The sequence below is a fragment of the Nicotiana sylvestris genome, chromosome 10 (genome assembly GCF_000393655.2).
Source record: "Nicotiana sylvestris chromosome 10, ASM39365v2, whole genome shotgun sequence".
In the NCBI taxonomy this organism is placed as follows: domain Eukaryota; kingdom Viridiplantae; phylum Streptophyta; class Magnoliopsida; order Solanales; family Solanaceae; genus Nicotiana; species Nicotiana sylvestris.
In genome coordinates, this window is record NC_091066.1 from 84,096,198 (window position 1) to 84,109,972 (window position 13,775).

Genomic DNA, 13,775 nt, shown 5'->3' on the forward strand with positions numbered 1-13,775 from the left:
AATTTTGGAGTGCACACTTTCTCCCATGCTAACAGAGCTTTTCTCGTAATTGTATTGGTACTAGACCATAAATAGCTTCGACAGTAAATAGCTTCAATTGCATTTAATACTTTTGAGGGAATAGCAAATATTTGTGACCAATATGCCTGAATACCAAACAATACTGTTTGAATTAGCTGGGCCCTTCCTGCGTATGAGAGCTTCTTGGCAGTCCAAGCAGTAATTCTAGATATCATGTTGTTGATCAAAGGTTGCCACTGTATTAGGGATATCTTCTTTGTAGCTAAAGGTATCTCTAAATATCTGAATGGTAGGTCACCTTTAGTGAATTCTAGTAATTGCAGTATTTGATTTTAAACCTCTTTAGTAACTCCTCCAAAATAAATGGATCTTTTATCTTTGTTGGCTTGAAGACCTGAGGCCTCAGAGAACTCCATGAAACGTCTTCTAATAGTAGCCACAGATTCAATATCACCTCTTGAAAATAGCAAAAGATCATCTGCAAAGGACAGATGAGTTATTGATAACTTAGAGCACTTTGGGTGATATTTGAATCTTTTACTTCCTTTCACTTCATTAAGCATCCTACTAAGATATTCCATGGCTATTGCAAATAGTAAAGGAGAAATCAGATCTCATTGCCTGAGTCCTTTAGCTGCATTGAAAGGAACTGTTGGCTCACCATTGACCAAGATAGAATAATTCGCAGTTGTCACACATTCTAGTACCCATGAAATGAACCATGACAATTTTCTATACTAGGACTTATAGTTTGTTCGGCCAAACATTTTTTCTGGCCAAATATTTTTGGTTTGGTCAAAAGTATTTTTTTTAAAGCAAAAGTGTTGGGTCAAACTTTTAGAAGGAAAAAAAATATATTTTAAGTAAAAGCAGAAGTTGTTTTTGAGAATCAGAAAATAATGTAGTTTTTTTCAAAAATATTTTTTTTTGAAAAACACTTTTGAGAAATAAGTTATTCAAAGGTCAGCATTTTTTGAGAAGTGCTCTTTTAAAAGTATTTTTTTGTGAAAAATAGTTTGTGCTTGACTAATTACTTTAAAAAGCACTTATTGTTTGGCCAAGCTTTTAAAAAATATTTTTAATTGCATTTTTTTCAAAAGTGCTTTTCAAAAAAGTGTTTCTGGGAGAAGCTACTTTTTTCTGCTTCTCTAAAATTATTTCTGCTTCTCTAAAATTATTTCTTCTTTTACCCAAAAGCACTTTTTTCTCTCTAAAAGCTTGGCAAAACACCTCAACCTTGAAAAAAAAAAGTACTTTTTTTGAAAAATTTCACTGAGGAATTTCATTTGTCGAATTTAAAACTCCATAACATTAATTAGATGGGCTAACAAGTCACAATTCGTGGATAGGTCATGTGATTAGCTTTTAACGAAAATGAGTTGCATGGCCTATTTGTATAGTGCACTCTGTGCATGGGTGATTGTTCTTGTGATTGAATATATAAATCTTTTTGGTACTCATATTACAAAAGACAATTTTTGGAAATTAGAATGCCGATAGATGTTGATTTAATTCTAATATCTGCTTCCTCTAAATCTTCCTCCCCTAATCCTCTAGGTGCAAAGGTAGGGAAAAAAAAAACTTAAAAAGAAGTGAATAAGTAATTTCAGTGGTTTGGGACAAAGGCGAATTTAGGATTTGAAGATGGCGGGTGCCACAATTTCTTTTAATGTATACCTTGTAATGACTAATACGGAATTTGTTAGGAACGTTTATTCGATTTTTTTGAGTTTATTCGGGTAAACTAATAGGTATATTTTATTTGTATAAAAAAAACAAACATAATTAGCATTTTAATTAAATAAGGAATCACCTTTTTATTATAACAACACAAGTAAAATTATTTTTACTAGAAAATTACGTCTTTTCTGTATATTAAAAACAAAATATACATAAGTAAGATAACATCTTTAATGAGGGAATTACATCAACCGGAATAACAAATTTTAAAAAATGTCTTCAATAGATAAATTATATCCCATAAGTATAAAGTTAAATTAACTGCAAGTTCCCAAAAATCAATATCATAAATCTCATATTTTTAAGTAACGCTTTCGAATTTTATTATAATTTAATAGTAAAGAGATTTAAATTATATTTAATAACCATAGAATAACACAACTTTTTAGGATATAATAAAAAAGATGAATTTTTTTTATCTCAATCCAAAATTCCCATTAAGACCCAAGTTTTTTGGATTTGAAAGAAGAAAGCTCATAAATTTAAGATTAAGAGGCATACTTATTTTATATAATTTAAAGTTTTGGAATCTCCTTTTTCAGTGTTCTTGCTAAGGACCACATATAAAATAATAGAATAGAGAACAAAAAATTATAAGAAATAATAAAACGACAAATAGAAAATTTAACACCTTTGTCTAGTTTATGGTACCACCTGTCTTTCAAAAAGATCTACCAGTCATGGCACATTTGTCTAGTTTATGGTTGCGGGTGGCAGGAACAGATATTAAACCTAGTTTAAGAAAATTTAGACATAAATATATAAAAAAATTATCATCTTAGCAGGTCCATGCCACCCCTTCCTAAAGGGGTGATCCGCCACTGGTTTGGGATATTTTGTAATCAACTACAACCGTAATTGAAATGAAGGAAGAAATCTAAAAAGATATATTCACCTTTATTATTCATGTTAAAACTTATATCTTTATATAAATTATCATTTTTATGTTTGATTATATCCCTGAAAATAATGGGAGCAATAAAAAGGAATGGAAAGATAAAAAATAAAATCTGTAAATGAGAAAGGATCTTAGAGAATACACGCTTCCTGTAACCAATCAATATTAACTGACGTGATATTGACTGTTGTAATCTATGGGTGAAAATCTGGTAAGTACACTATTTCCTTTAAATAACTTACTAGGAGTATTAGATTTACAAAATCCAGTTCTTTTCCAGTTATACAGAATAATTGACCGTTGTGGTTTTACTTCACGCGCACGTGCACGGACTGTAAATTGAATTTACTGTCACACTAGTGGCATTCTCCCGTAATTATATCCAAATCCAAGCCCGAATTACATCAACTTCGGTCACGATTTTAAACCCTTGATTTACCTCCTCCCTGATATTTTCTAACGTTTTCACCACAAGTTTTATTTTATTACTCTTTTTTGTCTCATAAATTTGTAGACCCTAATCTTATATTTTTGGATTCATAAAATTATGAAACAAAAAAGTTATAGTGTCAGTTTGTACGAGACACAAAATAAAAAATTTCAACAACCTCCAGACTCCACTTGTCAGTATATTATTCGTCTGTTCCCTCTATAAAATGACCTCCTCCATTGCCTTACGCTCTCTAACTATTCTCTCACTTTCTCTCTCTAGCTATAGATAGGCCTTTCTCTCTCACGCATACAATCTCAGATCTGTATATGTACAGTAAATAGATACACGTATGTTCAGTTTGCATTTATCGCGGCGGTCTCTCATTCGCTTGGTGCAGGTCGGGACCTGCCTCGCCGGCGACAATGACGTCAGCTGACGGTGACGGTGGCGTATCGATAGATATACATGTTGTTTATGACGAAATTTTGGTCCCGCCTTGCATCAACTGAATCGGAGACTGCGGTGAATTTTAATTGTTTCAAGTAAATCAGCTTTGTTATGGATCGATCTAATATCTACCGATTGTTTCCTGTGAGGTATTGAATTTTTCAAATGACTTTTGATATTATTTGCTTTATTTTTGTGTTGTATTTCGATTGAATTTTGCTGGATCTAACTTTGTCTGTTGAGCAGCGTATAACTCCAGTGATAGATCTAAGAGTATTTTGCAAATTCGATGCCATCAGTTAAATGAAGATGTTTGATTTTATTGAGTACAGTTAATGTTATGATTTAGGTAATCTGTAATTAAGAAACGTGATAGATTGTATTGGAAGCTTTTCTGCATTAATTCCCTTTTTAGGTAGATTAGGAGGATGAAGTAACTAAAAGATTCGGTTTTTGTTGAATGCTACGTTAAAACTTTGTTACACTGTACTAGAATCGGCTTTAGAGGCGTTTAGTGCTGTTGTTTTTGCACAGAATTTGAGTAGCACAATAAATTTGTTGAAAAGGAAGAGTTTTTCCCCATTCCCAATCCTTTTTGTTTGGTACTACTACCTATTGCGATGTTTGTGGGTTGTTGAACTTCAGTGTTATATGTGGACTGAGTGTGTATTGATAAGACCGAGAAAAATTGCTTTTCACGATTAAAATCAATGTTTAGTGACCCGAAATGCTTTTCAGTGAAAGCAATTTTACCAAAAATGAAAAATGAATTCCTAGGAGAAAACTCATTTCCGTATAACATAACACTTACTTTATACACTTGTTTTAATTGATACAAAAACAATGTTTGCAATCTCTAATACTAATTATCACATGTCACCTATACCCAACTAAACTCTTATGTTTCGGAAAATACAACAACAAACTCACTATAATTCCATATGGTGGGGTCTGGGGAGTGTAATGTGTACGCAGCCATATCCATACCTTATGGAGATAGAGAGGTTGTTTCCAATAGACCCTCGGCTCATAGAAGCATAATCACCACATTAAAGAAGAGAAAAACAAGAAGCGCAATAATAATCTTATGTTTCGGAAAATGCTTTTTCAAATTAAAAGTTTTTAATGGAAGACTTTTGTTTGTATGCTTAGTGCACCCATAATGGAAGCTCTATATATTGGTTGTAGGAGGAACAAAGTTGAGGAACAAAGTTATGTTACTTTAAAGCTGGGGAAAAGTTTGTGACAGAGAAGATAGTTGTATACCTTTTTATTATTTGATGACCTAGTGTCCAAGTCATCTTGTGCACACCTTGATAAATTCACTCGGCAGCCTGTCCAAATCACAGGCACATGTCTGCACCTTGCTCACTAAGGTTGGAGCAGATGTGCTCGCACCAAGTGTCGTAACTGGGATTCGAACCTTGGGGGATCTTTGGGTGGTTATTCCCATGCTTCAACCACTAGGCCATCCCTTTGAGGATTGATATAGTTTTCCAAGTATATGTTGATATCAAATCTTAGTATAGAGTGTTTATTTTCGAACCTAATTATTTGGATACTAATGCAGGCTAGGCTTTATCTTTAGTTCATTCTAAACAAAGGAATACCAAGCAGTATAACTGCTGCATGTTTTGTTTTTTACATTGTTTCTATTCCATCAACTTAGCTCAGTGTGCCTTCTGACCTAGAAAGAAAATTCAGCCATGGAATTTGTATTTAAATTTGAAGTTAAGTTGTGTTAGATATATACATAATGTAGTCTTGTCCCACATTGGAATATGAGTAGTATGTCCTTGTATAGTATAGCTATAAATAAGGGCCTCTTGTATTGTATTGAACACACAACATCAATATATCATATTTTCTCCCGTGCCTTCTCACATGGTATCAGAGCTCAATTGATACGGTCTCGTTGTTCAACTTCATCAAAAATCTGACGAGCTTCATTTTGTTGCTGAAGAAATTGAAGAACACACTAGGGCTTAAGTCGAAGCAAGATCGAACACGACCACCATGGTTTAGGGCAAAACAGTGCTAGAAATACTGTAGCTCTCGGAATATTACTGTAGCAGCCGGAAAGAATTCAAAGTGGTCGGAATGAAATAAAAAACAGTAGGGGTAGGATCGGAATTACCAGACGACCCAACTGTTCTGAAGAAACTTTTTCAAAAAATGGCCGGAAGTCCACTTCTGAAATCAGTGTTCACGCCGGAAAAATATAAAAGTGGTCGGAATTTGGTGAACCTGAATGGGTAGGCTCGGAATTGCAAGGGGAACAATCTGTCCTGAAGAATCATCGTAAAAAAAAGGCCGCAAGGTGGCCCACGCGCCGTCAGAAGTTCGCCGGAAAATTTTCTTCCGACCGCTACACTACCGTCGGAGATTTTCACTGGGGTTTGGTCGCCGGACAGTGACTACTCTTGTGGTAGTGTTGGATTTTGCACAACACTAACCGAGACAAAGCAGACGCAAAACAACTTTGAAAAGTCGCCGGAAAAAAGGGTTCTGGTGACTGATTTCACTTATTGGAATTGCTGGAATTTATGCATAACGATAAATCTCTCACGATAGCTCTGATACTATAGCAACTGCAATAGGTCAAGCAAGTCCAATTTCTTCCTTACCTTTAGATTCAGTTCTTTATGTCCCTAATAGTCCTTTTAATCTCATAGTTGTTAGTCGCCTAGCCAAATCACTTAAATGTGTCGTTTTATTTCTTGATGACCATGTTTTTATACAGGAACGCAGTATAGGGCGGATCATTGGTACCGAGCGTGAATCAAATGGACTTATTACCTTATCCTTGCTAAATCACATGGACTCACATCTTGTCTTCCTTCAACAACTTGTCATGTTACTGATTCACCAGATTTATTACATAAACGGTTGGGACATCTTAGTTTGTCAAAACTTCAGAAAATGGTATCTGGTTTATCTCACTTGTCAGCTCTAGAGTGTGAGTCTTGTCAGCTCGGTAAGCATATCCGCTTTCATTTTCCTCGACGTATTGATAATCGAGCAGAGTCACCTTTTACTTTAGTCCATTCAGATGTTTGGGGTCCTAATCGGGTCAGTTTTACTTTAGGATTCCGCTACTTTGTTAGTTTCATTGATAACTATTCTAGGTGCACCTGAATATTTTTTATAAAAAATCGATCTGAGTTATTTTCTATTTTCCAGACCTTTCACGCTGAAATTCAAAATCAATTTGGGGTTTCTATTCGCACATTTCGTAGTGATAATGCCCGAGAGTTTGTCTTTCCCATTTCAGCAGTTTATGAAATCTCATGGGATTATTCATCAAACATCTTGTCCGTACGCATCTCAACAAAATGGGGTAGCTGAAAGAAAGAATAGACATCTTATTGAAACTGTTCGTACCCTACTCATACGATCTCATGCTCCGTTGCGTTTTTGGGAGGATGCAGTTCTTACATCTTGCTATCTTATTAATCGTATGTCATCTTCAGCTATCCAGAACCAAGTTCCATTCTATGTTATGTTTCCCCATTTACCTTTATTCTCTCTTCCACCCCGTGTCTTTGGAAGCACTTGTTTTGTCCATAACCTTACTCCATGAATAGATAAATTAGCTCCTCGTGCTCTTAAGTGTGTATTTCTTGGTTTCTCGAGAACACAAAACGGTATCGATGCTATTCTCCTGACCTCCAGCAGTACCTTATGTCCGCTAATGTTACCTTCTTTGAAACTCAATCATACTACACAGGTCCAGGTAATCACTTAGATATTTCTGAGGTACTACAAGTCTCTTCTTTTGGAGATTCAGTCACTATCTCCCATCTATTTTCCTCTACATCTCCAGCTCCACCACATATAGCTCCCGTTCCACCATCTATAGCTCCAGTTCCACCACCTATAGGTCAAATTCCTCCACATAATCCAGTTCAACCTTCTGCAGCTCTGCCACTCTTGACTTATCATCGCCGTCCACATCCAGCATCAGGCCCAGGTGATTCACGTCCGGCATCAGATTTTGCACCTACTACGGACTTGTCTCCTCTTAGTCAACCAATATCACTCCGCAAAGGTGTACGGTCCACACTTAATCCTAATCCCCACTATGTTGGTCTAAGTTATCATCGTCTGTCGTCACCTTATTATGCTTTTATATCTTCTTTGTCCACTGTTTCTATTCCTAAGTCTACAGGTGAGGCACTATCTCATCCTGGATGGCGACAGGCTATGATTGACGATATGTCTACTTTACATGCGAGTGGCAGTTGGGAGCTTGTTCCTCTTCCTGCAAGTAAGTCTACTGTTGGTTGTCGTTGGGTTTATGCAGTCAAAGTCGTCTCGGATGACCAGATTAATCGGCTTAAGGCTCGTCTTGTTGCAAAAGGATATACTCATATTTTTGGGCTTGATTATAGTGATACTTTCTCTCCCGTGGCTAAAGTAGCATCTGTTCGTCTTTTTTTGTCCATGGCTGTTGTACGTCGTTGGCCTCTTTATCAGTTAGACATTAAGAATGCTTTTCTCGTAGTGAGGCTGGTTTGGTAAGTTCAGCAGAATTATTCAGGAGTTTGGCATGACTCGTAGTGAGGCTGATCACTCTATGTTTTATCAGCATTCTGCTCCGAATCTGTGTATTTATCTGGTGGTTTATGTTGATGATATTGTTATTACTGGCAACGATCAGGATGGTATTACTAATATGAAGCAACATTTCTTTCAGCACTTCCAAACTAAGGATCTGGGCAGACTGAAGTATTTTCTAGGTATTGAGGTTGCTCAGTCTAGCTCAGGTATTGTTATTTCACAGCGGAAGTACGCCTTAGACATTCTTGAGGAGACTGGAATGATGGGTTGCAGACCTATTGTCTCTCCTATGGATCCGAATGCTAAGCTTCTGCCTGGACAGGGGAGCCTCTTAGAGACCCTACGAGATATAGGAGGTTGGTTGGAAAATTGAATTACCTCACAGTGACTAGACCTGACATTTCTTTTCTGGTGAGTGTTGTAAGTCAGTTTATGGATTCTCCCTGTGATAGTCACTGAGATGCAGTTGTTCGTATTTTTCGGTATATAAAGTCAGCTCCAGGCAAAGGATTACTATTCGAGAATCGAGGCCACGAGCAGATTGTTGGGTACACAGATGCTGATTGGGCAGGATCACCTTCTGATAGACGATCTATATCTGGATATTGTGTTCTAGTAGGAGGTAATTTGGTCTCGTGGAAGAGCAAGAAACAAAATGTAGTTGCTTGATCTAGCGCCGAAGCGGAATATCGGGCCATGACTATGGCAACGTGTGAGTTAGTTTGGGTCAAGTAGTTGCTCAAGGAGTTAAAGTTCGGAGAAATCAGCAGGATGAAACTAGTGTGTGATAACCAAGCTGCTCTTCATATTGCATCAAATCAGATGTTCCATGAGAGGACTAAACACATTGAGATCGACTGTCACTTTGTTAGAGAAAAAATACTTTCAAGAGATATTGTTACAAAGTTTGTAAAGTCGAATGATCAACTAGCAGATATTTTCACTAAGTCTCTTACTGGTTCTCGTATTAGTTACATGTGTAACAAGCTCGGTACATATGATGTGTATGCACTGGCTTGAGGGGAGTGTTAGATATGTATATAATGTGGTCTTGTCCCACATTGGAATAGGATTAGTATGTCTTTTTATAGTATAGCTATAAATAAGGACCTCTTGTATTGTATTGAACACACAATATCAATATATCATATTTTCTCTCGTGTCTTCTCACAAGTTGGAAGCTAATGGTATGTGTTTCAGTTTGATCTTGTCTCTATAATTTTTTTTTGTATGCGGTAGTCGGATTAACGGCTATAGTTTTCCTTTTGTGTCTTGTAGCCACTTTCTTTCATCTGTTATGGGCAAAGAAAATTGTCAATTTCTTCTAGTGTCTGAAGCTATGTGTTGATAATATAACATTGTCATTCTTTGGACTAAACCCCTTAAATTTTCCTCAAACTAAAAAGTATCAGTCTGGGATTTTATGCTGTAGGATTTGAATTACAGTCCAGTTTCATCCAAGAGAACATGTTCGGAAGTGATTCATGTGCATGTTCTGTTGATGCAGATTTAGTTGTCGCTACATATTTCTGAGATGATAGGCTCTATAACAAGCCAGAAAATTTCATCTGGAGAAGATGATCTCTTAAATTTGTTTCAGTTTAGGTGGATCCTAATGGTCTTACATCAAATTTTGGACTTTAAAGCAAACGCCATGCATAGTCTGTTTGATCAGTAGTCATTCAGTGTCTTCAATACTTTTAGCTCATAGAATTTTCAGTTTGTCATGGGATAAGCTGTTGAATAGTTCAAATAGTGTGTTCGTCTTTCTTTTTCTTTTTTCCTTTTTTTTTGTACAATTGATATTAGGTTGCATCTGCACTTTTCTGTGGTTGATATACCAGTTGCATATCTTATTTACATTTACTCTCTCTCCTTTTCATCTGTAGCCCCCCTTCCCTTTTACCAACTCTTTGCTTATCACTCTTCCCAATAGTAACTCTACTTGTTTTTTGTCCAGCTTAATCAGTTTACCATTTCAGCTGGAGTACGTCGTATCAAATCTTGGTATTCTCATGCACAAGGGCAAGAGAAATATATTTGCGATAAAGTTTACTTCACTACAACATTACACATCTATAGCTATGAAAAATATTGTAGCTAAATATGAAAATTTTCGTGCCAAAACACTTTAGCCACAATATTTTTTTCCGTAGCATTCGTAGCAAAATGTAACGTAGCTAAAAGTTAGCTACAAACTTTACATGGTCTGTGACTAAGGAATAATACTTATTGCTACAGAAATTTTGTGTGTTGTAGCTATGATTGTAGAAGCTTTTTGCTACGAAAAATATACTTATAGCAAATGATTTTATTCCTTTGCCACGACAAAGAAAATTTGTAGCAATCTTCATATTGTAGCTACGAAATTTTGTATCGTAGCAAAAAGACTAAATTTATTTGCTATGCAAACTCAAATTTTGTGGCTATTTCTATAGCCTAGTCTCGTGGCAATAGTACTCATCTTTAGCTACAACTTAAAAATTCCTAGCTATGAATTGAAGCATTTGCCATAAACCTTTTCATATTATAGCTAAAATTCCATACTTTTAGCCATGAAATATATAGAATTATAGCAAAAGATTTTATTCTTTTGCTACGGAAGGTTAAAATAAATAGCCATGTTCTTGATACATGGCAATTGTAAGAGTATATGTTTAGCTACGAATTCAAAATTCCATAGCTAAGATTCCATTTTCTTTTGCCATGAAGCATAAAATTGTAGCAATAAATTTTCTTCATTTGCTATGAAAAAATGTATAGCCATGTTCTTATTATATGGAAATATATGTGTGTGTAGCTACAAATTTAAAAATTTCATTGCTACTAATTAAAAAAAATTCCACAACCATTATTAGCCACAATATTTCATATAAAGCCTATTTAGGAATACAATCAAATTTTGGCAATGAAATATATAGGCAAATGTAGCATAAATCTTCTTCAATTACGTAATAAATGCAATCTATTAGTAAAAAGATTTAACAAAGGTTCAACAATATCAATTCAAATATTAAAACATCGTTTGAAACATATCAATAAGCTTTGACAAGAGGAAAAACATTATTCATGTGCCTGGTGACCTTGATGCTTTTATAAGTCCTCCACAAGCTGCAATAACAATAGAAAAAAAGTAAATAACTAAATGATACAATGAAGCATTTTTATATAAAATAATTAAATTTTAATTTTAATATGAATACTACCTTAAAGAATCGCATATATACTAATTTATTAATATAAAAAGATATTAATAAAAGTCTAAGTTACATACCGTTAGATTGCATCATTTTGTTGTAGACCTTGTGCTGCAAGTATCATTCGTAATTTTTCTTCCCATTGTGTACTCATCTGTGCTAGTTGTTCATTCATATCTTTCTTGATTTCTTTAATTTGTTCCTTAGCTTCCCTTTTAACTTCTTCCACACGCTCATTTGCTTCTTTTCTGGTCAATTCTAGTTGCTTTATAAGTTGTACTTTTGTTGGTCTACCACCAAAATATTCACTGATATTTTTTCCGGGTCCATATGCACGAAGATATCCATTTTTTTCAGCCCCAAGAACTTTTTCGAAGATATCATCATCATTTAAAGAAATTGCTCCTTCTTTTTGCTGCTTTTTAAATTGGTCGAATTGAACCTACAATCAAATAATGCAAATCAATTACATATGTGTACCAATGTATACTTTAAAAAGGAGATAAAAAGAAAAGAGAATATATCAACATTACAATAACATCTTGTTGAAAAGCATCAACTTGTTTTCCTTTTTTTCTCTTGCGAGATTCCATAAAAACTTCAACACGGGAAGGAGGTTTTCCATTTTTTTGCTCCTGCAAAAAAATAATCGGTATCAATAATAGAATAAAATATGTGAATATAATTCTTCTAAATTCGTTCTAAAAATATTATTATAGTGTTCATACCATTTCGTATCTAAGTCTTGCATAACTTTTGGTCCCAATATATGGTGGCAAGGAACGTTTCGATCTATTTGTCTTGTTCTGCGTACTCTTCTTCTGAATAAAAATTAAAAAAAAATTAAAATAATTAGTTATTGAGGAAAGAGAGCTTAATATGCCCTTCAATCTGAAAAAAGAAGAAGAAGTTCTCATATTTTCAAAATGGATATCAAAATGATATTCATCCGAAAGTGAATAAAAAAGAAAATTTGAGACGGACTGAAGAATTATATAAATTATTTGAGATCATCAAACTATGAAACTATAATAATAATAATAATAAAAGCATAAAAAATTTAATTTACAATTTAAATACCTAAAAGTCGGCATCACTCCAAAGATTGACCAAATATTTCCATTCATCTGCGGCAACAAGTTTAGGCTTGTTGCGTAGGCGAAGTTGGTAACCTGCTTTTGAATCAAAATACTTCTTCTTCAACTTGTACCTATAGTCTCTATAGAGGTCACTCATTTTATCAAGAATTGCGCTTTTTCTTCCCTCAGACACATCAAAATTAAACTTCTCCTGTAAGAAATAAATACCATCATAGTTTATGATCATATATTCTAGTAATTGTTAATCCATAAGAAATTATAAAATATTATAGAGTTATTAGCATGTTAGTTTTTCGTACCAAAACGATGTCCTACATATGGTTGATCTTATCTTGCTCAATCTCTTTCCAACTATTTACCTTTAAAGGGCAACAAGTTCGGCTTCTAACTGTTTGACCCAAAAACCAAATTAATTTGCTTGCATTCTCACCAATTGCTTGATGATCCTCATCAAATTCTACTGATAGTTTTTGTCCCTCCTGTAAATTAATTATTTCTACACACCATGTAGGACCTCTAGTTTTTCTTTTCACAGCGTTGGAACCTAGAAGATTAAATAAATAACGTCAAGTAAAAATATCGATATATGTGACTAAGATCAATAAAAATAATGATTACCTGTTGAATAAAAATAATGATATTTTAAACCAGTTGGCTAGTTTGGATGGCTTTAAATTTGGTAAGACCCAGAAGAAACAAAGACACGAAAGGGATAAAGCCACTCATAACTGGAGGAAGAAAAGCATCTTTTTCAGACTTCCTTATTGGAAAAATAATTTAATACGTCACAATTTAGATGTCATGCACATTGAAAAAAATGTGTGTGACAATATTATTGGGACGTTATTAGATATAGAAGGAAAAACAAAAGATAATCTGAATGCTCGTCGTGATTTGAAGGAAATGGGTATAAGAAGAGATTTGCATCCAACTCAAAGAGATGGAAAGTGGTATTATCCAGCAGCATGCTATACGTTATCACCGGAAGAGAAGTCTAAAGTATGCAAGTTTTTGAAAACTATTAAAGTTCCAGATGGTTATTCTTCGAATTTATCACGGTGCGTAAAAGTAAAGGATCGAAAATTTTATGGACTAAAGAGTCATGATTCTCACATTCTCTTGGAACAATTGCTTCCTTTTGCAATTCGCGGAGTTGTGCCAAACAATGTCTATGCTACTATTACCGAGCTAGGTATTTTCTTCAGAGAGTTGTGTTCAAAAACAGTAAGAGTTGATGTGTTAGATCGGCTTGCAGCTCAAATTCCAATAACGTTAAGCAAATTAGAAAAAATATTCCTACCAGCTTTTTTTGATATTATGGTGCACTTGATCATTCATCTTCCACAAGAGGCCAAGATTGCTGGACCTGTACAGTA

The 13,775-nt window shown here is 34.6% G+C and overlaps 1 protein-coding gene across 1 annotated transcript; it reads right to left on the minus strand.

The window, feature by feature from the left end:
* Nucleotides 1-11,169: 11,169 nt before the first annotated feature.
* On the minus strand, nucleotides 11,170-13,125 carry LOC104247957 (uncharacterized). Its single transcript, XM_070159234.1, has 7 exons — nucleotides 13,086-13,125; nucleotides 12,759-12,943; nucleotides 12,410-12,589; nucleotides 12,028-12,120; nucleotides 11,833-11,934; nucleotides 11,405-11,741; nucleotides 11,170-11,213 (listed from the first exon to the last, which is right to left on the minus strand). The coding sequence occupies exons 1-7, from the start codon at nucleotides 13,123-13,125 to the stop codon at nucleotides 11,170-11,172; spliced, it is 981 nt and encodes a 326-aa protein (XP_070015335.1).
* Nucleotides 13,126-13,775: the final 650 nt, after the last annotated feature.